Raw genomic sequence first — 22,400 nt, 5'->3', positions numbered from 1 at the left:
TATTTCATGTCTGTGCAGAGATGGGTGAGAAGTGGTAAGTCCACAAAGCGAGGAAGCGTATTTATACATACATACACAATGCATACATATGCAAGCATATTTATGCAATCCTATTCAGGCAATATTTGCATAATGAATCTACATCACTACCTGGCTCAGCTACTACTGCCTTCTCTTTCCCCACCTCTGTTTAAAGACGCAGGGTATTCCAAATTCATGTGTTCAGTGGTTGAGGGTCTTTCCTCGGAGGTGCGGTTTTCCCATTTCAATGCACCAAGTTCTCTCTTAGCATACAATTTCACAAGTCAGTTAAAGATTTCTATCCCGCATCCCTCGAAGCTGGTTTAGGCCGCCACATAGGCTGGCTCTTTATCTTACATCGCATCCCGCACCTCTTAGGTCAGGTTGTTCTCCTTTTCACAGAAACTGTCCTCCCCGCAACTCGTGCCCCGTCCCCGGGGCCCACGCAGGAGCCGGGCAGAGGGGCCGGGCGGCGGGGACAGCCGTGTCCCCGGGGCCCGGGGGAGCGGCCGCCCCACCCGTCGGGGCGGGCTCGGGCAGGCCAGGTGAGGCGGTCCCGGCCCTGCCTCTCCGGCTCCCGCCGCAGCCTCCTGCCCTCGCTCCCGGCCGGCGCTGCGCTGGGGCTGCCGGCGGCATGGCGGAGTCCCAGGTGCTGCTGCTGGACGAGCTGCACGTCAACGAGAAGGTGACGGAGGCCCAGGCCCGCTTCTACTACAGCGAGGAGCAGCGCCGAGCCCTGGAGGCGCTGGTGACCCGCGGCGAGGCCGCGTACCGGGAGGCGCTGAGGAAGGAGCAGCTCCGCGATTTCCTCTCCGGCCGGGAGCTGCAGGACCTGAGGGGCGGCTGGCGGGGCTACGACGACCCCCGGGAGGGCGGCAAGGTGGCGCGGGGGCCCGGCGGCGAGACCCTCTCGCTGGCCTACTGGCCCGAGTGCTCGGACACCGAGGTGCCCCCGCTGGACTTGGGCTGGACCGACAGGACGTTCTACCGGGGCATCAGCCGGGTGTCCCTCTTCACGCACCCGCGCAAGGAGGAGAGCGCGCCTCACCTGAAGGAGGTGGTGCGGGACATGATCCAGCAGGCGCAGAAGGTACGGAGCGGCCTCGACGGGCCGGGCCGGCCCTGCCGCCTTCAGCCGGGCCGAGGGTCTGGCTCGGGGCATGGGGTGCAAGGCGGGGCGAGAGCCCCGACCATTGTCGGCGTCCATCAGGCAGGGCATTCCCTGCGCCTCGTTGCCAGTCGCGTCACGCTTTGCCGAAGCTGATGCCTGTGATGGGGTGAAACCTCTTCACACCTTCTCCACCTCCCCTCGGTTGGGGTTCTGTACCTGTGGTTCGCCTTGTCCTGTCCCGGCCTCATTCCCAGGTTCACAGGTAGTGATGCTGTTACAGCCACCCCTACCTGGTGTGTGCAGGTGTCCCTAGTTACAGACAGGGCAGCGTGTTCGTTACGGGATGGTGTTTTTGGGGTTTATTTTTTGTGGTCTCAACACCCGTCCAGCCCGAGCTGCAAGTAGACAAAGTGCAGACAATATGAGGCTGCTCCTCCCGTTTATGTTTCCCTGGAAATGACTGCTGGTGGTGACAGGGCACCTCTGGCAAGGAAGCAAACCAGCCATGATGCTCCAAGAGCTTGCCTTGAACAGGTGGGGGCAATCACGAGGTTTTTCCTCACCCACCCCGGATGTGGGTGAAGTTCCCGGGGAAGACCACCCAGGAAAAGATCTCCGTCAGAGCTGACACACCCCTTGGGTAAAGGGGAGAACAGCGTAAGAAACTTCATTGCTGCGCTTAGTTTTGCAGCTTTTCTGCTTTTTCCGCTTTATAATTCAGCAGTCATTTCCTCCTCCACCTGTTCCCCTCTGCCAGCACACACTATATGCACCACTTTTACAGACCTGTTCAAACCGAATCTGCCGGGAAACACAGAAAACTTTCCACAGAGGCATTAATCTGGTGGGTGATCTTCTTAGCTCCCTGCTCTCAAAAATTGTGCACACCCTGTAATTCTGTTCAGTGACTGGTGTGATCAGTCACTTAGAAGCTGTAAAATCCTTACACTCTGATGTAGTGCCACTTCACCCCCTCCTTGCGCTGCTACAAAGGTTTCTAGAGACTGTTCAAGAACTGGGAAAGTTTGTTTCTTTCCCAGAAAGAAAGGCCATAGCTGTGCCTGGCACTTAGAAATAATTAAATCCTTTGTAGATTTTTATTTTTTTCACTGACTGGACAAACTGTGCCCCTCCCAGCCCGAAGCTGGTTTCATGTTTAACAGCCATTTGAGTGTTTAATGGTCCTTTTCATAGATAACTATGCCTATTGTGTTCAGCTGAGCTCACCCTGGCAAAAAACACTCCAGGTAGCAGCTTTTTTAGTCAGCAAATGAGAGTGGGGGATTGTTTGGTTTTTTTCTGAGAGGGGGTCTAAACAGATACTGGTAATATGTGGCACAAGTCTGTGGGTGGCTTATCATGAGTATTTTACAAACATATGTTAATTAAGCTACCTAGCTGCAATGAGATTAGCAAGCATTAACTTGCCAATCTTAAAATTCCTGTGAAGAGCTAGGCACACCTATGGGCCCTACAGATAAGTTTATTATCCATTGGATTGGAAGAGAAATGGGGAAAACCTCTTGCAGGGGTAGACACTCATGCTCTGACTTGCTGTGCTTGGGAACACTCTTGGCTGTGACAAGGGTTTGAGATGGCAAACACAACAACAGGCGCTGCCCATGGCTGCTGTTCTCAATGGTCCCCAGTCTTGGAAAGAAGCCTGGACTGACCCAAGGCCCCACAGCCTGGAGGGAGCCATCCCTTCACACTGCAAGGCCGGTACAGACAATTAATGGTTTGTCCAGGATAGGGTGTAATTTCTGCAGTTGTTACACTCATTGCAAATGGTGGGGATGGAGAGAAAAGAAGTTCCTGCTTCTGCTGTCCATTCCCTATGTGGATGTTCTTACTTCAAATGAATATTATTTGGCATCCTTTCTCCTAAATAGCTCATCCATACCACTGTGTGTGGGGGGACAGGGAGCATAACAGGCCCGAGTTAATGCATGAACTGTTCATGACTTTATTTATGGTTTGCCTGTATATGGGCTTGTTCAGAAACAAAGTGGTACAAGTTCGCTGTGTTTTAATTTTTAGAGATTCTGGTTACATTCCTGCTGGGAAGGGAGAACCAAGGCAGGACCTGAAATCCTGCCTAGTAGAAGTTAATGTGGGACTTAGTATGAAGTAGCTGCAGCACAGTTCACCTCCATCAGGAACTTACATGTTAACGATGAGCATAAATACAGCGTCAGCTCTTTTTTCTTTCTCTAACGAAGGGAAGCTGGTGTAAGCACTGTTGACAGAAGGAGCCTGACAGAGCAGATGTGTTGGTTGTTGTTGGCTGTACAAGCAGGGACTCAGCAGAGATTCAGCAGATGCAGTGGGGGATGTTTACTGTGGCATCACTTTCCCAAAAGCCATTTGTTCAAGGGCATTTTTCACAGGAAAGAGGTCTCTGGGGAGAATTATTCTCTCTTCCTTAGGGGGCTCCTGCAAGAGAGCTGCACCTTTTCCAAGCATCAAGTGAAGTCCTACAGTGTGGTTCAGTATTTAGCTCCATTCACACCTGTATATGCCATCCCCAGCCCAGAGGGGCTTATTGCTGTGATTCCCAGCACCTGGGAAATTAAAATTTCAACAGCTGTAGTCCCAGGATACTGTCAGCATGGCAGCTCTGACCTGGCAAGCTGATGTTATGCAGAGAGACTAGAAAAACCGTAGTTTCCTCCATTGATAACCTTTAAAATCTTGAGAAGAATAACTCAGGCAGAAAAATTAGTTGGTATTTCTAATGGTGTAAAAGATACATGTTTTGTCTTTCTCTCCCTTTCTATAAGATCAGCATTAAAGTTACCCATAACCTTCTTGGTTTTGTTGTTACTCGTCCTATAAATGTTCAGGCTTGTCTCTCACATCAGTGAAACCTTTTGTTTTATGTAAAATCTATGCCTGGAAAGAAGGGTTAGTTTTATACCAGAAAAACAATACATGCGAAGAGAGGGAATGATCATTTTGCCTCCAAATCTTGAATACACTCCAGTCCCTTTCTGAGCAATATGAGGTGTTTATGTTTGAGCCCAATAAATCATTCCTTGAGAAGCCAGCCTGAGAGCAGATTTTCACAGGGATTTGGGGGAAAAAAAAGGAAAATAGAATTCTTGTTTTCTACACTATGCATCATGGTTGAGGATGCAAGCCCTGATTCCTCTGCACATTCACTCTTCCATTAGACACCTTCAGGTTAAGTGTTAAAGTTGTGTTTTCAGTGTTTTTTTCCAATATATTTTCAGTGTTCTTCATTTAAGTGAGTCCTTACAGAGACAACGGAAGTTTCTTAAAACAGAGGAAAAACTAGGTATTTGGCTTTGGCATTCCTCACACTGCTAAAATAAGTCAGTTTCATCTGGAAGAAGGAGAACTCTCATAGACATTTACTAAGTGCAGCAGCTAACTCGGAAAATTACAATTATTGGTAGTGCTTGGGAATGTACCTCCCTGTACTTTGTTCTCCCTATGGAGGCTTCTCCTCCATTATCTGATATCAATGCTCTCCTTTATTTTGTACCAGTGGGGCAGGCCTTCCTTTCAGTTCCTAATATTTATTCAGTTGTCTGTCTACCATCTTGTTGTTTGCAGATTATTGCAGTGGTCATGGATGTGTTTACGGACCGGGACATCTTCCGCGATATTGTCGATGCAGCGTACAAGCGCTGGATCCCCGTCTATATCATCCTGGATGAGGAGGGAGTCAGGCTCTTCCTGGAAATGTGCAGATGCCTTGACCTCAGTGACTTGCAGATCCGGGTAAGGTATTCAGTACTAAACCATTATCTCTGCAGGTCATTGGCCTTTTGCAGTTGCAGTGGATCTTGGAACTTGCTTGGACCAGCAAACACATCTCTTCCTCTGTACCACAACACTAAAAGTGACGGAACACAGAGGGATAACAGTGTGGCTTTATAATACAGAAGGAAAGAAAAAGGAAAGATTTGGATTTTTTTGCCTTTCACCCAAGACAGGGATCTGTGTAGTTTCCTGGCACTTATGACCTCAAAATTCCTGTTTGGGGAGAAAATTATCAGAGAAAATTGCTGTAGGTCTTCTATGTGAGGATTCAAACTAGAATTCAAACTAGAGTTCCAGGTAGCTCTTGGAGTTGTCTGCATGGATCCCTCTTACAGGACACACACATTCTGTGAAAATCAAGACTTTGCTTCCCAACAGTGATCATCCGGGAGTGAATGAGCTTGTAGTCCTCCTCTAGGATGACTTAAAGGAGAATTTAAGGGATTGAGGGCCACAGTGTGCCTTCATATAGTGCATGCAGCATAGCAGAGTAGTCAGTCTAGCTTGGCTGGCAGAAGCAGCCTCAGAGGGATCTCGCTCCATTACATACAGACTGAAATAATTTGTGTATTTCTTGTTAGTATTGTATTCTTTCCTTTCCCCCCCATCTTTTTAGCCACTGTTGCTACTACAGACTTGTTCTAAATCCTGAAAAAAGTTGCTGGGTTGGAAACAACCTATGGGATGCCAGACTCACCCGTTTGTGATTCTCTTGTTCTGTACAGCGGCAGTGGAAAAAGTGCTTTTTGCCTGGAGGATGGGTGGATTTTCCTTAAACACTCAATTTATAGTTAAAAAAAACTCCAAAACACAACCAAAACTCAAAAAGCTCTGAAGATTACAGAGTCTCATCTTAATCATTTTAGGGGAACTATCTTAAATCTGGATGAAAATTACCTGCATATATCTGAAGAGTTCTCCTGTGAACTACCACTCTGCTCTGAGTTTCATCAAAAAAGACATCCAGCTGAGAAGTTTTCCCTTTTTTTCCAAAACAGTGGTGGAAGTTCCTTCCCTCTGGTACCTTTGAAAGCAAGACACAGACCTCATTATAACAGACGTGTTTCAAGTGCCAGTGGTATTGTGTCTCCTAGGCTTGTGTCTCTTTGGTACATAGCTGTGAAATCACAGCAGTAGTTCCATCTGCTGTGGTACCAGTTTCCCAGTACTTTTCTTACTGTGTCATCATGTACAGCAATGATGTCTTCAGTACTACAATATTTTAACTCCTGGACAGAGGGAATGAAAAGATGTCCTGGCATTTTAGAAAGAGCTGTGTTGCTATTGGAGAGCTGAGTTCCTTTCAGTCTGTTTTTTCTGTCTCTAAAACAGTCCCCTTCTGCTCATCCTCTTATCCTTCTACACAGGCTTGACACTCCTAAACCAGTGATCCCAGTGATGTGCTGCAGCAATGCCTAGGTCCTGCAGCAGTCTAGTTGTATGGCTCTCTCTAAGGAGGTGCAGTTTGAACTGGTGCAATCAAAAGAAGGAGAAAATGTTTCTGTGTCCCTTCTATGATTCCATTCTTTCATGGCAGCTGTGCTATGTTTTTCTTTAGACATCTTCAGCTAAAAGTAGTACAAGCTGAGTTGAAGCAAGTCCACTGAGAATAAATTAACAACTTTTGACCTAGTTGTTCACTATTCTGCAAAACTTCAGTCCACAGATTGCTATCCTTCAAATTTTCCCCCTCTTTTCCCAGGTATCTCATACTGGATCTTAAATTCCCCTGAAGGTTGTTATCTTTTTTTCAAGTATGGCGTAGGTATTTTTTTAGTCTTGCTAAGGCCAATGCAGTTAATTCCTGTATATGGTTCTATGGAATGACCAGGGAGATTCTTCATGGAATGGGGAAACAAGTCATTTGCCTCTCAAGGAAGATGTTTTCTTAGTATCTCACCCAGAGCTGCCTTGGACATGCCTGTGCTGCTGCTTGGGTCAGTATAGCAGAAACCATCATGTAGGGATTTCCCTGGCAACAGGCTTTGGATACCCAAGGAAGCTCCAGAAGGTTAAGGTTTCCCCTTGAGGACTCCTCCCAGCTCTTCTTCTGTAATGTGCCAAGGGTTGAAGATCCAGATTTAAAGCTAGAAAGCAATCTGGGCCTCCAGTCTTGTTCAGCAGAATCATTTTGTCCCACGTTGTTTGATTGCAGAAGATACTGAAATTGCTGAGGAAACTTTCTTTCACCCATTTCTTATCTACTGTCTTTCTCCTGATATCTGCTTTGATGTCTGAGTTTCTTCTACTGATTTTTAGCAACAGGGAAGATATTTTCTCCTTTTTGAATTACCATTTTGCTTTATTATAGAAGATTTTTACCAGTTTTCACCAGACATAGTTTGCCAGCAAAGGAGTTGCATACTCTTCTTTCCTGCCCTTCTGCCCACCTTTCCCTTGGAATGCTTGTGCAAGGTATAGAGGACAGCTTCTTTTCTCAGGAAGTTGCAGCCACATGAGATATAACTCTAAGGTTTAGAGACAAGTTCTGATCCCAGGGGGAGAGAGATGATGCACTACTGTGAACTGCAGTGTCACAATGTTTATTCTGTCTTCTGTCACCACCAGATACTCATTTTGTTCTGTGTTTTCTGCCCTTTTGGTCCCGTTGCCCTGTTCATCCAATGCAAAGTGAATACTTCAACAGTACCAATACAGGGAGGTTTACAGTTAACACTGGGTTTGTCTCTGTACAGCGATGGACATTTTCACAAAATTCCTGGCTATTGTATTCTTTTTGTAGAGATGGCAAGGTATCATGATCTGCTGACAGTCTCATGGGAGGGAAACTGCTGTAGGAAGACCATACCTCACCCTACGAAGAGTAAAAGTTCTTAACCAACTCCAAGCATTAAATGAGAAAACCTCTATTTTTGTCTGAAGGCCAGAGTTCACCAGAAATGTATTTAAATTCAATCATCAGAACATTCATGTGTTGTTCATAAGAGCATGTCTTGTGTGTGTGAGTCATATGGCTTCCTGAGCCTACAGGACATGGTTTGTCAGACTTCTGTCATGTTTGACACAAGAGTGTTCTACAGAGATCACAGTGAATCAGAGTTCTCATAGATACTAAATTCATAGCCCCTCAGAAATTCCTCTTTTTGCAGGACCTGAGGGTGAATGTTCTCACCGGATTTTAGATAGGTGGTTTTTGTCTTCATGTTTCTGTTAACCCCAACCACAGTAACAGACACTCCTCCCCAAGGACAGAGAATTCTCCTAGAGTTCCAAGCAAGCCCAGGGAATGATTTATCTGCAGGAAGTTCACCTTCACATTAATTTTTACATTCATTTTCCTAACATGTAAGAAGTTTTTCCTTTCACTTCAGAAAGTCTAAAAAGCTTCTGCCTAAGAAACTTTTGTAATTTCATTTTGGTATTTTATGGGTTTCGTCATTGACTCCTACCTGAGATGAGGGAGGGGTGTGATGTGATGTGAAGCAGTGCTGTTAGTTTTTTAATGGTCTGCTGGAGTATTCTTCTAGACTACTTGTGACCTTCTGAGATGAGAACTTGCAAGGCTCTCTTTTTGTAAAGACACAGATAATACTCTAATTATCTTGGCAGACCATGTCCCAGCTAGCTGCATTCCATCCTGTTCTACCTGAATACTTGCAAGTTACACTATTTTGTCAGTAACCATGCCCTTTCTAAAACTGTCCAGGGCAAACAGAGGATTTTTCAGTTCTAAGAGGGAAGGTGCACATAGGATTCTCTGGTGGAAGCAGTTACAACACCTCCCTTTAGGGTCTGTCTTGTGTATTCCCCCTTCTCAGCCCCAGTTTGTAAGCACTACGGCCTAGGTCTGCCAAGTCAGTCACAGCATTACTGACTTTCTAAACTGGGTCTGATTTAGCTTTCTGTGGATTCAGAGTGAGGTTTAAAAGTGTGACAATAAAGCAAGGAAGACCAGTTTCTTACTCTTTGTATTAGGATGCTCTGTCAGGCTTGACTGTTACCAGTCATATTGAGTTGTAGCCAGGGAGATGTTAGTCACTGCTTGTGGTGAGGAGTGGTGCAAGTCTGTGGAAAGGAAATATAGAAATTTAATGCAGACTGCATCTCCCATAAACAGGATATTACAGAACAAACCTTAAGCAGGCTTCTGCAACAATACAGATCTGGAGGTCTCAGTTCTATCTGGTGAGCTAACTGGTCCTCTACTCAAAATATTTGTTACTACTGTAACTCTAGTGCCGTCTGAAAATGCCTGCAATCTCACTTCATTTATATTTGTCTCTCCTCTTTTGTTATTGTGCACTCTTTGGTACATGTTCTCGTTCTTCCTCTGTAGCTTGACTTAGCAGTCTACAAATGTTCCAAGATCCTTCAAGGCAGAAAATTGTATACAAATAACCTGTTAAGTGACTTGATGTTTATATGACTTTCTGCTTGTTTTCTGCATTTCAAGATGTATTAATGCACTCCTGTACCTATTTTATTCAAGGAGGTTTATGTGCTCAGCTGTTCAGCTCTATCCCCTCTGCGCCTTTTTAAGTGTTATATACAGCTCACTTACTGCAGAAATTCAAGTGTGCTTTCTTTCCACCAAAAGAAGGTGATAGAACATACAAGCACAATAAGATCCACACTGTTATATGCTGGGAAGCTTTCTGCTCACACAGGCTGATGCTTCTTGATTCAAAGGAGTAATATCAGGTCAGAGCTGTTGACTGACTTCTTGTCTTGTGCTGTCAGCAAAGCATGATTTGGCAAATCCCACATCCAAAATTAATCAGCAAGGAAAAAAAAATTCAGCCAAATTCAAATGTTATTTTAATTACTGGAAAGGGCACCATTTCTCCTGTGCTCTACCCAACTTGTCTTCAGCATCCCATACATATGACTCATTTGCTAGGCCTTGGGCAAGCCACTTCATCTTTTTCTGTCTTAGGCTACTCATCTTTAAAATGGGGTAATAATACTTTCAGCAGTGTTGGGAGCATTAATTAGCTAATGCCCACACAGGACTCCAGACAGATCAAGCAACAGCTGAATGCAAAACAGAGCTATCATCAGTTACTGTTAGTCAGAATTTGTATTTTGACTGCTGTATTCTAGTTGGGAAAATAGCAGCAGTTTCAAAAGGCAGGAGTTGTATTCAGAAAAAACAGCTTTTGAAAGAAATCTGCATTCTTATAATCACTCATTCCTGCATGCTGATTTCTATAGCCTATCAGTATTTAAGCTGTCGGTGAGGTTTATAGTAATAGGACTTAGCTCTCTGTGGGATCTGAGGCTGTGCTAGCATTAGCCAAATCCTCCTGATTTTTCTGCTCTGCAGATGGGGAAGAATGAAACAAAGGTGAATTGACTTTCTCAGAACATCACAGGGAGCAGTATCAGAACTGCAGTTATGCCTGGGACTATCTGACTCCCAACCCTGGATTTATGACTCCAATTCACAGTGCTTTTAGCTTTTCATTCTTAAGAAATCCTTACATAAAAATATGGTGAAATGAGGAAAATTGTCTAGATTTGTGTGTCAAAGTGACAAGATAATTTGCTCCAAACCTTTACTGACATTCAATGTTTTTGGGTTTGGGGGGAGGAGAGGGGGAATGTTTCATGTTAGACACTTTGGGAGTTCAGCCTTGTGCAGCCAGGACCCATGAACAGAGTAACACTCAGTCCAGTGTGCAAACATATCCTTATAGTATGCACAGGCACTCATCTATTGTTGAAAATCATGTAACCCTAACTTTGTGGTTTTTCTGTGTCTGGTAGTGCTTTGTTTCATTACTTGTAGGTTTGCTGACAAAAGGGTGTGAGATTTGAAGTTTGGGGAGAAGTATTCTTTCTAACTACTTCCATTCATTTTATGAAAAGATTCTCCTTCCTCATCTTGAGAAATTTTTCTTTGCTGATCTATTCAGAACATTAGTAGAGACACTTATCTGAAAGCATTGTCTTGCCAGTGGCTCAAGTGAATAGCTGAAGACAGCAGGCAGGGTTTTGATGACGCTGACCCCTGGGACAGTGATAAACTGTCCAAGATGGAGAGGAGTGACCTGTGTAGACAGGAGATGACAACAGGGCTTACAGCACTATGCTTTCCTTTGCAGCCCTTCTGGTGGCTGATACAAAATGAGCTGTAGTCCCAGAAGTAGTGAGACAATGTGAGTGACATCTTAACACTTGGAGCTGGCAATTATGTCATTTTCTGCCCTGTTTATTGTGACATTTTGTCTTTTCACCTCCCTGTTAGAACGTCCGCATACGCTCTGTGACAGGAGTTGGGTTCTACATGCCATCAGGGAAGATCAAAGGCACACTGGCATCCCGATTCCTGATGGTGGATGGAGAAAAGGTGGCCACTGGATCATACAGGTGGGTCACTCTTGTTTAAGGCATTAATTTAAAGATTACTTTGAGAGTCTTCTTCACTTGTCACCGCCCTTCTGTCCCAGCTTCTGTAATCTGTGTGGCGTCTGTAGAAACTGGAGTGGGACAACAGAGAAGGTGGCATAGAGCCCTTCTTCAGAGAATGGAACATACCCATGCTGGCAGACCTTTTCAGAGGGCTGAGACAGTTCCACACTGCATGAGGAAGGGGTCTACAAGGACTCCCCACCAGTCCCTGTACTCAGTTCTCTTCAGTGAGGTTTTCAGTCCGAAGACTCTTCCTGTTGATTCAATGCTGCTTTTTTAAAAGGGTCCTTTTAAAGACCCTTTTTGCAGAGTTTCAGGGCCTTTTCTCCCAAATCTGGTCTACATGTCTAAAGAAGAACAATAATGTTGTGTCATGTTACCTATTGGGGCCCATCTGGCCAAGGATATAAGGGCAAATGGCATAATGCCACATATTCCCCTGTAGTGTCTTAGGTTTTGTTAGGTGGGCTGGGTCAAGTATGCAGCCCAAAATCTAATGTAGGTTTTGTTTCCTCCTCTTAGCTTCACATGGACTTCATCTCACATTGACAGAAACATCCTGCTAGTCTTGACAGGACAGCACGTGGAGATGTTTGACATTGAGTTTCGTGAGCTCTACGCCATCTCAGAGGAAGTTAATTTATACAAGGAACTGGGCATTGCTAACCCATTCCTCCATGGAATTGGGAAGCCAGGCTTTCATTCCTCCACCGTGGCTCGGAAGTTCATTAACCCAAAGTATGGTTTAGTAGCAGGGGCAACCCGTGGTGATATGATGCTCTGGGCTTCACAGCACAGGCAAGACCATCAGGGAAACATGGAAAAGGAGGAAACAAGTGAGTCAAAGAAACGGTTAAATCAGTTCCTGAATGACTTAGTCACATTGGAGCAAGTGTTCCCAGAAATAGATCCACCTCTGGAGAACTTGAACAAGCTGAATCGGAGCCCCCAGAAACTGTTGTCCCGGCTGCACATGGACCTGAAAAATAAATCGAAATCCAGAGAGTCCATCCGTGACATAAAGAAGGAAGATGCACAGAGCAATGCAAAGCAAGGGAAGCGGTTTGCCAGTGGGCTTTTCAGTCGCAAGGCCAAGCGCTCTCCAGGCTCAAGCATTGAAGCCAATTCTTTTGCCAGTGAAGGACATTCAGGAGAAGACCTTGGGAACATGAAACTGGAATATGAGAGGCTCAGCATTGGCCATGCTAGTGTTCGGAGTGCTGGAGGCAACTCAGGTAAAACCTTTTACAGCATACTCTGCTTTCTGTGTCCCTTGCTTTGAGCTTGGCTGATTGATGCAAGCATACCCATTATGGGCACCTGTGAGTAGATCCTCTCATTCTGAATCAAAATGAGCAAAAAGAAAGGGTAGAAGTTGTATCAAAAGATACGGGCAATATAAGTTGGAAGCAATTTAATGGCAGTCTTACTGTAAGGTTGGTACTTCTCATGAGGATGTTTCTCATACTTTTGAGCAGCAAAGGGAGAGAAAGGTGAACATTGCCTTGTGTAAAACAGTACTCAGTCCATTAAGTGCATTTGCCTAATAAACAGCAGCACTGTGTTCTCTATGGTAGTGGCTAGCAGGCCACAGACAGATTTTCAGTGTAATTCCTTCCTTTCCTCATTAGAGTTTAGGCAGGTATATTTCCTGTGACAAATTCCTGGTGGAGAAAAGAGGAAAATGTGTTTATGTTGAGGTGAGGGCACAAGGATTGAAGGAAAGGGTGCAAGTCTTTTTAATTTGCTCCTTTGCCACCTTCTGAAATGGAGGAGAAGGTAATGAAAATAGAAGCTACAAAGAAGTAGGTCACTAGATCTCAACTTTTCTTTCTTTGCTAATGCATGTTTGATATTTTCATTAAGTCCTTCAAAGGCTTCAGTCAGTTGAAGACACAAATGATAAAGATTTCTAATGGGTTATGGGTTCATAGCGAACTCCTCAACATTTTACATGTTTTGTGAGATTGAAGTAAATCTTTGGACTATTCATCCTGGTTGTCTTCCTCTCACTGAGCTGTTTTGGGTGTCAGTACCTCCTGCACCATCAGGAAAATAAACTAATTAGAAGGAAAAAATTTCTCCTCCACTTGTCTGGTCAGTGCTCTGATGAATGCAAAATGCAGCTGTAGAGAGACTGAATTGCTTTGCAGTTACCATGATGTGAAATGGAGAGATGTTCTTTTGGGACCAAGAAGAAAAGCAAGGAATTGAGATGGTCAACAACAATGATTAATTAGATTCCTGGAAATATTTCTGGCTAAATGAAGGACAGACTCAAAAATGCCAAATGAACACAAGAAAGAGGAATTATAAGAAGGAATAGTTAATTTATTTAAGACTGTAGTAGATCCATTTTAGAATCTGCATTTGGCGTTTGGGGAGGTAGAAGTAAACCCTGGTCTAAAGAGATCCTCTCTCCAAGTAAGTCTTGAGCACAGACATTATGTGCTGGTGGGCCCCATTCCTCAAAGCCGGGAAAAGCAAAATCGGTGAAGACCTGTGGGGAGGTGTATGGGCATTTCCACTCGCAGGAATGGAGCTGAGTACTTGCACTACCCTCTAGTGACAGAAGGAGAGAATCTCTGATTCATCAGCACTTTGCATATCAGAGATTCTCACTGTCACTCGTTTCAGAGCAGCCAGCCTGGCCTTCCCACAATGTCCTGATGAAATCAGGCCCAGCTTAAGGCACGAGAGGTTGATGTCTTTGGTGGACAGTGGGGCACTGCACCCTGCTGGGGCATTGCACCATCCAGGCAGCAGGGATGTCCCTGTTCCTCCTAAAACACTGGATCTGTGCCAGACAGTCTGATGCTTGGTCTAGACCATTTCCACAAATACCTTTCCATGCTATTATGTTCAGGTTTTATTTATTGCCACTGTTACTTCCTGCAGACTGCCAGCTCTTTCAGTAAGGGGGAAGGAAGAATTGAGAACAGGTCTAAGGAAGATGCTGAGGTCCAGCACACCAGTCTTCCCACTGTGCTTTTTCTGAACTGATAAATCTTTCCACTGAGTCCTTGCTAGTATTTTTGGTTTATGCAAATTGAGAATGCCTGTTCATGGTGGCACTGGGAGACTCCATAGCTTTTGAAGTAGGGTGTTAGTAGACTTTGTCCATCTGGTGGCATCAAAGGCTGAAGGAAGATCATGGATTGTGAGTTGCTTTTGAAATAAATTACCTTTTTGTGAGAGAACACTTCTCTAGTCTAATAGTCCCAAAGTGGCATGTGAACAGAGATGGTAGAGGGCACATTAGATAGATGGAGACTCATGAGGAACAGAAAAGGATTTAATAAAAAATTCTTAAACACAGCCATGGAATAGAGTCCCAGCCTCAGTATAAAGATAGGAGACACTTTGTTCTTGGGTAACTTTAGGACTAACTTAGGTTTAAAAGTTTAAGCAAAACTTTGAGCAAAACTAGTAAAAACTGGTGCTGTGATATTCTGGGTGACAGAAGGGAGGTAAGAAGTGGAAATGAAAGAGAGGGTACTTGGTATGCAGGCAGGTTAGGATGCAATTATTCAGAGCTTCATGGTTTGAAATAGCTGTCCTTAGCTTTTGTAAAGATTAAACAGCACACTTAAGCCCCATGGGCCTGCCTGTGCACACATCCTCCAAAGTCACTATTAATTCTTTAGCACCACAGAGACACATCCCACCTTGCAAATGCATGGAGAGACCAGATCCACACCTGAGTAGCTCATAGAGTAGTTGAAAGACATTATTCAAGCAGGCTGAAAGTCAGATTCACTCTTGTAGGAGCAAATGGTGATGAAGAGAATCTGAGCTGGGAAGGGAAATGATGGAAGTGTGTGCTGTGATGGAGTCTGAAAATCTGATGCAGCTTTTACAGGCTAGAAAAGGATTCCTATGAGTCAGAATTGGGAGTCTGGAAAATACAAGGGCTCCAGATAGAAAGTAATGTCCCAAACGAAGTATCTGAATTAACACCCTGAGGTGTTGTCCTAGCCCATGGCAAGCTGTACATTGTCTTAAAAGGTTTTCTCAAACCACATCATGAAATTATCAGAATTTCACTGGATTTCACTGTTGCCTGCTGAGGAACATAAGAGCAGCTCTGAACCTGACCAGAATCTTGTTAATTTTAAGCTGGTGCTGAGCAGACTGTGTTCAGCAGAGACAGTGACTTCTGTGTGCAGTTTCTGGGAAACACTGCAAAAGTCTGAAAGCTGTGTGCCTTCAGAAGGTGCAGACTTTTTAGTTTGTGTTCTCCTTTGGAAGAAGCAAAGTGGGCTTGCTGTCCTGAGGTGCTCCATGCATCAACTTCATTCCTCATGAGCAGTGGTTGCAAAATACACACCCTTAGTAGAAGGATTTTGTGTTTCAGTTTTCTGTGCTTCTTGCAACAGGAAATGGAATTTATGCTGGGCACTGCAAAGGCATTGGAATAGCTGCTTGGTTATCACCAACATTTTTCAGCCAAAGCGAGATCATGGAAGGGTGGTAACTGGAATTTTCAGCCTCTTTTCTAAAGAGAGAAAGAGGGAAACATTGTTGGGTACATAAAAGGAGGATGTTTGCTCTAACTGTAGTGGGATATGTAGAAAAAGGTCAGAAGACAAGAGTAGAAAGTGACAAGAATAAAAGGGCTGGGAGTTGAAATTAAGCAGAGAAGCACAGACATATTTCAAAAAAAGCATGAGGGTCTTAAATGTGATACAGACAGGGAAGGAAAGAGGGGTGGGGAGGAGATAGGAGTAATAATAACACTAACATGCAGGATATGTCAGAGGGGAACAGGTAGAATGAAATGCTACAGGGAGCTGTGGGGAGGAGGCAGTAGCACACAGAGCAGCCACAGAAGTGAGGGCAGGGTGCAGTGCAACCTCCCAGGTGAACATCAAGGAGATGCAGTGTGGAAGAAAGTGGAGAGAAGGAGGGGGAGAAAAGAGAACTCTTCTCTTCCCCATCATCTACAGGTAAGGGCAGCATTGATCAAATACCCTTCAGGCAAGAGAGTGACATTGAAAATGTCACTTGGAGCCCAATTCAGAGGCAGTGCTTGAGTTGAATGCTCCCTAAACTTAGCAAGACTGAGACTTCTCAGTAGCATGTTGCCATGACCTGTGGCAGTTTTCACTCTCTGTTTTCCCTCTGAACTGGCATCTGGCTCCAAGTGCTTGGGAGATGCACATGTACCTTCCTTCTGTACAAATACATGAGTGGGCCTGCCTGTGTTCAGAGTGATTCCAAGCCACTTGGCAGCCCCTGTCGGTCCCTGCTGCCCTGGGCCAGAGTCATGCAAGCTTTACTGAGCTCAGATGAGCTCCCTTACTTGCAAAGCTTCTGAACACACTTCTGTACAGTGTTTGAGACATATACTGGGGCATCCAGATCAACATCTGGCTGTAATGATGGACACCAGGCAGAAGTGCAAGCATTGAAAGGTACAGATACTGGGAGCAGAAGAAATTCATAGAGTAAGCAGTGAAAAAAACCTAGGATTATAAAAAACTGGAGGCAGCATACTCTGCCACTTCAGTGAGAGACCTTGAGGCCTTGGGATTTATCTTGCAAAGGCAATGGTGGAAACACTGGCACTAGAGATGTTTGAAACAAAATGTGAAAAAAAACCTCTACTGAGAATGTGTGTAGGTATCAAATGAATGAGATGACCTTGGGTTTTCAGGGTTTTTTTCCATACCTCACTCTTTGGAAAACTTCTCACCCAAGGCATGACCAGACTATTTATCAGTGCCAGCTGGGACCTAATGAAGCTGGACTGGGTACAAGGCAAAGCTAGAAATACTTCTCCAGTGGTTTTCTCTACAATATACTCTGCATTTGCTTTTATTTTAATGTTTCTTCATTTCACTACAGCAGAAAAAAAGCCATGAGGGCATGCAGAATAATGTCGGTCTAACACAAGGTGCATAGTAAAAAATGAGAGTGAAGCATGAGTCCAAACTTTATCCAGGGCTTATTTACTTAACATTAACACTACTTTAACTTCTTTTCCTTCCAGGTAACCTGAATCCAAACTCCACTATGAGCGATAAAAACAAACAATCTACCTGCGTGTTATCTTGATTGGGAAGGATTGTCTGGAGAACTAAAGACTGAATCACAAGCTGCAACAGTAACTTCTTGATTGATTTTGAACCTACAGCCATATCCTCATGCAGTGATCTGTAAAGCCACTGCAGGTCCTGGATGCATCTGGCACCCCTGGCTAAAGCACATTTACTGGGTGATGAGCAGACTTTGGATAGTTGGTCCCTTAAATGAGGGTTAGTGATGAATGTATTAGTCCATATGTCTATGTGCACACATATTTTTTACATAAAAACAACTGTGATGATCTCAGAGCTTGTTCTGTGCCCAGAGGAATGCAGGAGATTTTCTGACTTACTTGTGCTGCTACTTCAGTCTGTCTGGCTGCAGACTTGGAATCACTGTGTTGCATTGTTTACTCTACTGCACTGCAAAAATGTATTGATCTGACTGGCTGTAAGGCTGAATCCAATAGCAGTGGCAAATTCTGGGTGAAATAAGGATGTTTACAGACAGTGGAGCAATCCTTTGTCCATAAGGAGTCTTCCTGTAGAGTCCTGTTGTCACTGGCCCAGGCAGGAGAAGGGTTTAGCCAACAGTAGCCTACAGAGCAGTATCGGAACTGTTTCACCTCATAGATGTAGCAGTCGAACAAAGTGATTTAGCAAGAATGTGGCCAAGAGGAAAAATGGAATATAGGGCAATGTTTAACATACACTTGAGACTGGGTCAGGAGAAATGCCTGATAAGGGGCCTGGGCAGGATCTGGGAGCAATAACACAGACTTCAGGGGCTGTGGTCAAATCCTCGTTACTGCTAATGCAGCAATACTTTTACCATTCATGGAAACTGAATGATTAAGGAGCACATCTTTGAGGGTTGAAAGAGGAAGCAGAGGAGGCATGCAAGCTTTTCAAGCTTTTAAAATGCCCTTTTTTTTTTTAAGTTAACCTTTCCAGAATCTAAATCATGCTAAAATTGAGAGCTTTGATCCATAAGAAGCATTGTGTGCAATCAGACCAAAGGCCATCTGATCTGCTGTTCTGCCTCTGAGAATAGCCTGTAACAGGTGATCACAGAAGCATAAAATACAAGGCTTGTATATACAGAGGTCGTTCTCCGACACCATTTTAGCAGTCTATGGACTTTCTCAGCTTTCTGGCAGTTCCTTCTGGACCTGGTCTTAATGAATGTACTTGTCCTTTTCTAAAAATCCTTTTTTACTTTTGGCCTCTAAAGTGTTCTGTAGTAACAAACCCTAAATTCAATGCATGTACAAAAAAAGAACTGTTGTCAGGCTGTTTAATGGTTTCCTTGATGACTACCTCCTAGCTACTATGGGATCTGACTGGCATTTCTGTCCTCTTGTTCACTATCATTTTTCCACTTCTGCTCACTAACAGAGTGGATAAACAGATTGTTTTTGTCTCTATAGTGGGCAGATTGACATTTCACTCTGCTTTCTTGCCATTTAAATTACATATCCTGCTGTCATAAGTAAATCCTCTTGTGATACCTAAAAAAATTAGATCCTAGTTATTAGAAGAGACCCGAAAACTAACATGCCTGCTTGTCAAAAAAAATAGTTAAACATCAGAAAAACACAGGTTTAGTTTTCTTGCTTTTTGTTTAGAGAAACCATCTGGGTTTTTAGCTGCACAACAAATTCACAGCAAAGGCAATTGATACACTCCCAATGCAGAAGCAGCTGATCAAAAGACTTTCAGGGGCTGGGATGCAGTAGAGGTTGTTACACTCCAACAGCTGTCTGTAGTTGATGGTAAAATGCAATTGATTGATTCACTGATTGATTAATTACCTTTCCTTGATGTATATTTAATTTGAATGGCAAGCAGGGCCATTTTACTCTATTTACCCTTCAGAATGTCTTGAGATGGTAAACTACCAAAGGTATTGTGCCCTCTGTTAAACTTACTCATCCTCCATGGGTTAAATGCTTGCCAGTCTATATAATATATTCTATATAGCCTTCTGGGAATGAGCTGTAGCTTTACAGCTAGGTCTGTCAGCTCATATTATGAGCAGTGTTTCATAAAATTGTTCCTGGTAATGGGAAAAAAAAAGAGGTGTTGGAAATGACACCACCACTTGGATGTAGAAGTGATAGCTGAGTTATCCTGTTGGCTTCATGTGTGTAGCTCATGTGCCTAAAGCTACTCACTGTGTTTGCAGGATTTTTGAAAGTGGCATGATTTTGTCATACTTTGGTTACCACTCTGAAGATGTCTGGGAGACTTTTCTTCTATTCTTGTATTTATTTCACTTTGTTAGCAAAGATCAGATATAAATTTATTAGGCTGATGTTGTTCCACTTTTTGTTCTGAAAAGAGCAGTGTCATCTGGTGCTTCCTTTTCCTCCCAGGCTTTTAAAATATTTTTTTTTTTAATTGTGCAATAGGTTAATTAACTAATTAGCACCATGTTGATATATATGGTCAGGTTTTCCAGGAAGTCCTTTATCTTCTTGTTGCTTCATCCTGGGTGACTTCACAAATAGTCCAAGAGGCTGATTTCACTTGTCCTTCCTTTCCTTCTGTGCTTACACATTAGTGTGCTTTACTTTCTCTTCCCTATTGTGGATGTCAGAGCTCTTTTTTTTAACCTGTCAACTAACAGGATATCCTTTCCAGAGAAAGTCTCTCATCTGCTTGTCTCCTTGGTTGCCACACCAGTTCCTGAAAGGTAATGTTCACTTGTTTTCAGATTCTTTCCATGGAAATCAGTCTCATGCCTTGACTCCAAGGGCTAGTAGAATTCCTTAGGCTTATCACACACTGCTTAATTACTTAATTTGAGAGAACAAACTTGCTTTTTTGCATGATATAAATCTGCTCCTTAAACTCAGCATGACTGAGGACGCACACAGCCTTGTTGATCCAGAGTGGAGGTTTCAGGCTCTGGTGGAACTAGTTCTTCCCTGAAGATAAAATCTGCTGAAGTTGAGCTATTTACCTGCTCCTATGGCAACAGAAGTGAGTCTGTGTGAGGTGACCACATTTATTTTCACTAGTTTTTGCTGATCGTGGTTCTTGATGAGTGCTAGAAACCTGGGGCTGTGACCTGTAAAATCAATCTCTCTTGCTCTCCCGATAAAATGTGGTTGGTGGTGCTGGGGGTCACAGGGGCAAAGAGCAGTGCTTAGGAATTGTGTTGGAAGTCTGCCAGCAGAGGTTGAAGGTACAGCAGTATTCAAATAAGCTGTCATTTGGTGCTTGCCCAAGATGTCCCCTCTTGTAATCAAGTCACCAACCTCCCAAGGGGGTGGGAAGGATGGGAATGGTTCTGTTGCTACTCAAAAGAGCCAGATTAGCTCTCTTTGGCATCTCTATCCTGACCATGCACAATCCCAAGAGGGCGCCTGTCCTCTGGATCTCTTTCCCTCTTTGGCTGGTCTGTGTGGAGCACCATGGGGCCTACAGCTGTGGTCCTGGTTTTGGACAGAAAGTAACTAAGCTGGGGCTCATGGCTCTCTCCTTCTGGCCTGCAGTGGTGAGTGGTTCAGAAAGAGCCACTTGGCTGAATGTGTGCCTTCTGTGTTTCTTTTGGTATAAGTTTGTATATTTAATGTATATGTGTCCAGTTAATTATGTGGGAAACCTTTTCTAAGTCAAACAAATAAACTCTATACCGTGTTACATTTAGATACTGTGTTCATGGTGTCCTTTTAATTTCTCTGCTACAGTTCCTGGATTGGGGGCATTTTTGTTGTTTATTTGTCAAGAACCTGTACTGTCTGGATTAGAGCAGGTTTCTGTGTAACTTGTGAACTTTTTTGGTCAGTGTTTCGCCGTATTTGTTAAAAGAAATGTGGGCAGCTGAATTCTCCACAAGTTCAGTGTTTTGTGGCTTTGAGTACCTTAAGAGAGACTAATTCATTCCTGCTTTCTTGCTGCTGGAGTAGGCTGCAGCAGATATCCACTTTAGTTGTTTGAGGTTTTTCATTGTTGTTTTGTTAGGTTTTGTTTTGTTTTTTAAATTACTTTGCAGCTGAAATGTGTCTTGCTGCAGCTATAAATGCATCTGACAAAGTGCCACCTCGGTTTCCCTTTCCATCTTTCTTATATAATTTGTACCCATCAGCAATGACATTTAATTTATGAAACTGAGTCCCTGTGCTACATTTCAGTTTTACCTGGTACAATGTAATCCTTGACATTTAAGTAACTCACAATCACTCGTTTCCCATGCTCCCTTTGTTTGCGTGTACAAAAGCCCATTTTAAAATTCTTGACCATGTTTCAGAATAAATCCAGCCTCTATTTTACTTTTGGGCATTAGGGTACATAAAAAAGTATTTCCAGTAAACAAAATCTTCATCTTTCAGTGTTTTAAATCCATGTAGCAATTGCATTTGTACTGTTTAAGAGGAGTCTGTCAAATCCAAGCTTGTTTCACAGGGTATCTCAGGGCTCTGCAGATCCTGAGCTTCTGTCTTTATAGCAATAGCACCACCATGACTTTCTGCCTTTTCTGTTTTAGGGAGGTTCTCCAAGGAAGAAAGATAAGACTGGCCTTCCCCTCATTCCTCTGCTACTTTAGTATTACACTCGTTTCTTGACACTTTTGCTTGTTCTCTGGCAAAACCAGGGAGCACTCCAGGATTGAATGACCCCTTTGTGTCTCTAGAACTTATGTCCCCTGTCCTTAGCCTGCTGAAGAAATGCAAATATGGAAATCCTCATTAATAAGCAAGGCTTAGGAAAAGTAGAGTCAGTGACTGTAGGAACCAACTTGGAAGGGAAACCTATGGATGTAGATGAAATGGTAAAGCCTTCATGCTGCTAGCAAGGCTGGCACAGGTTTTCCTAATTCTTTGCACAACACTTATTTCTCATCCTTCTTGCAAGTCTGGGCATGTGTGCTTGGGGAGTTTGGTTACAGAAAACCACAGCATGACATACAGCACTCAGCATCCAAATGTGGGCAAATTTGCAGGGCTTCTCAGCAAGATAAGGAAGTAAGAGAGTAGGTGGAAGTGTCTGCACAAGAACTTAGGGGCACAGTAGCTGCTGTATCCTAAACTCATCACATAATGTGTTCATGTCTTGAGTTTTAG

At 43.8% G+C, this 22,400-nt stretch overlaps 1 protein-coding gene across 1 annotated transcript; it reads left to right on the top strand.

The window, feature by feature from the left end:
- The first annotated feature begins 640 nt into the window (after positions 1–640).
- FAM83F (family with sequence similarity 83 member F) lies at positions 641–20,929 on the top strand. Its single transcript, XM_059472213.1, has 5 exons — positions 641–1,111; positions 4,715–4,882; positions 11,136–11,257; positions 11,822–12,534; positions 17,295–20,929. Exons 1-5 carry the CDS (start codon positions 656–658, stop codon positions 17,357–17,359), a joined length of 1,524 nt encoding a protein of 507 aa, XP_059328196.1. The 5' UTR covers positions 641–655; the 3' UTR covers positions 17,360–20,929.
- Positions 20,930–22,400: the final 1,471 nt, after the last annotated feature.

The sequence above is a fragment of the Ammospiza nelsoni genome, chromosome 5 (genome assembly GCF_027579445.1).
Source record: "Ammospiza nelsoni isolate bAmmNel1 chromosome 5, bAmmNel1.pri, whole genome shotgun sequence".
Taxonomy (NCBI): domain Eukaryota; kingdom Metazoa; phylum Chordata; class Aves; order Passeriformes; family Passerellidae; genus Ammospiza; species Ammospiza nelsoni.
The sequence above is the reverse complement of the archived record's forward strand: the minus strand, read 5'-3'. Positions and strand labels throughout refer to the sequence as shown.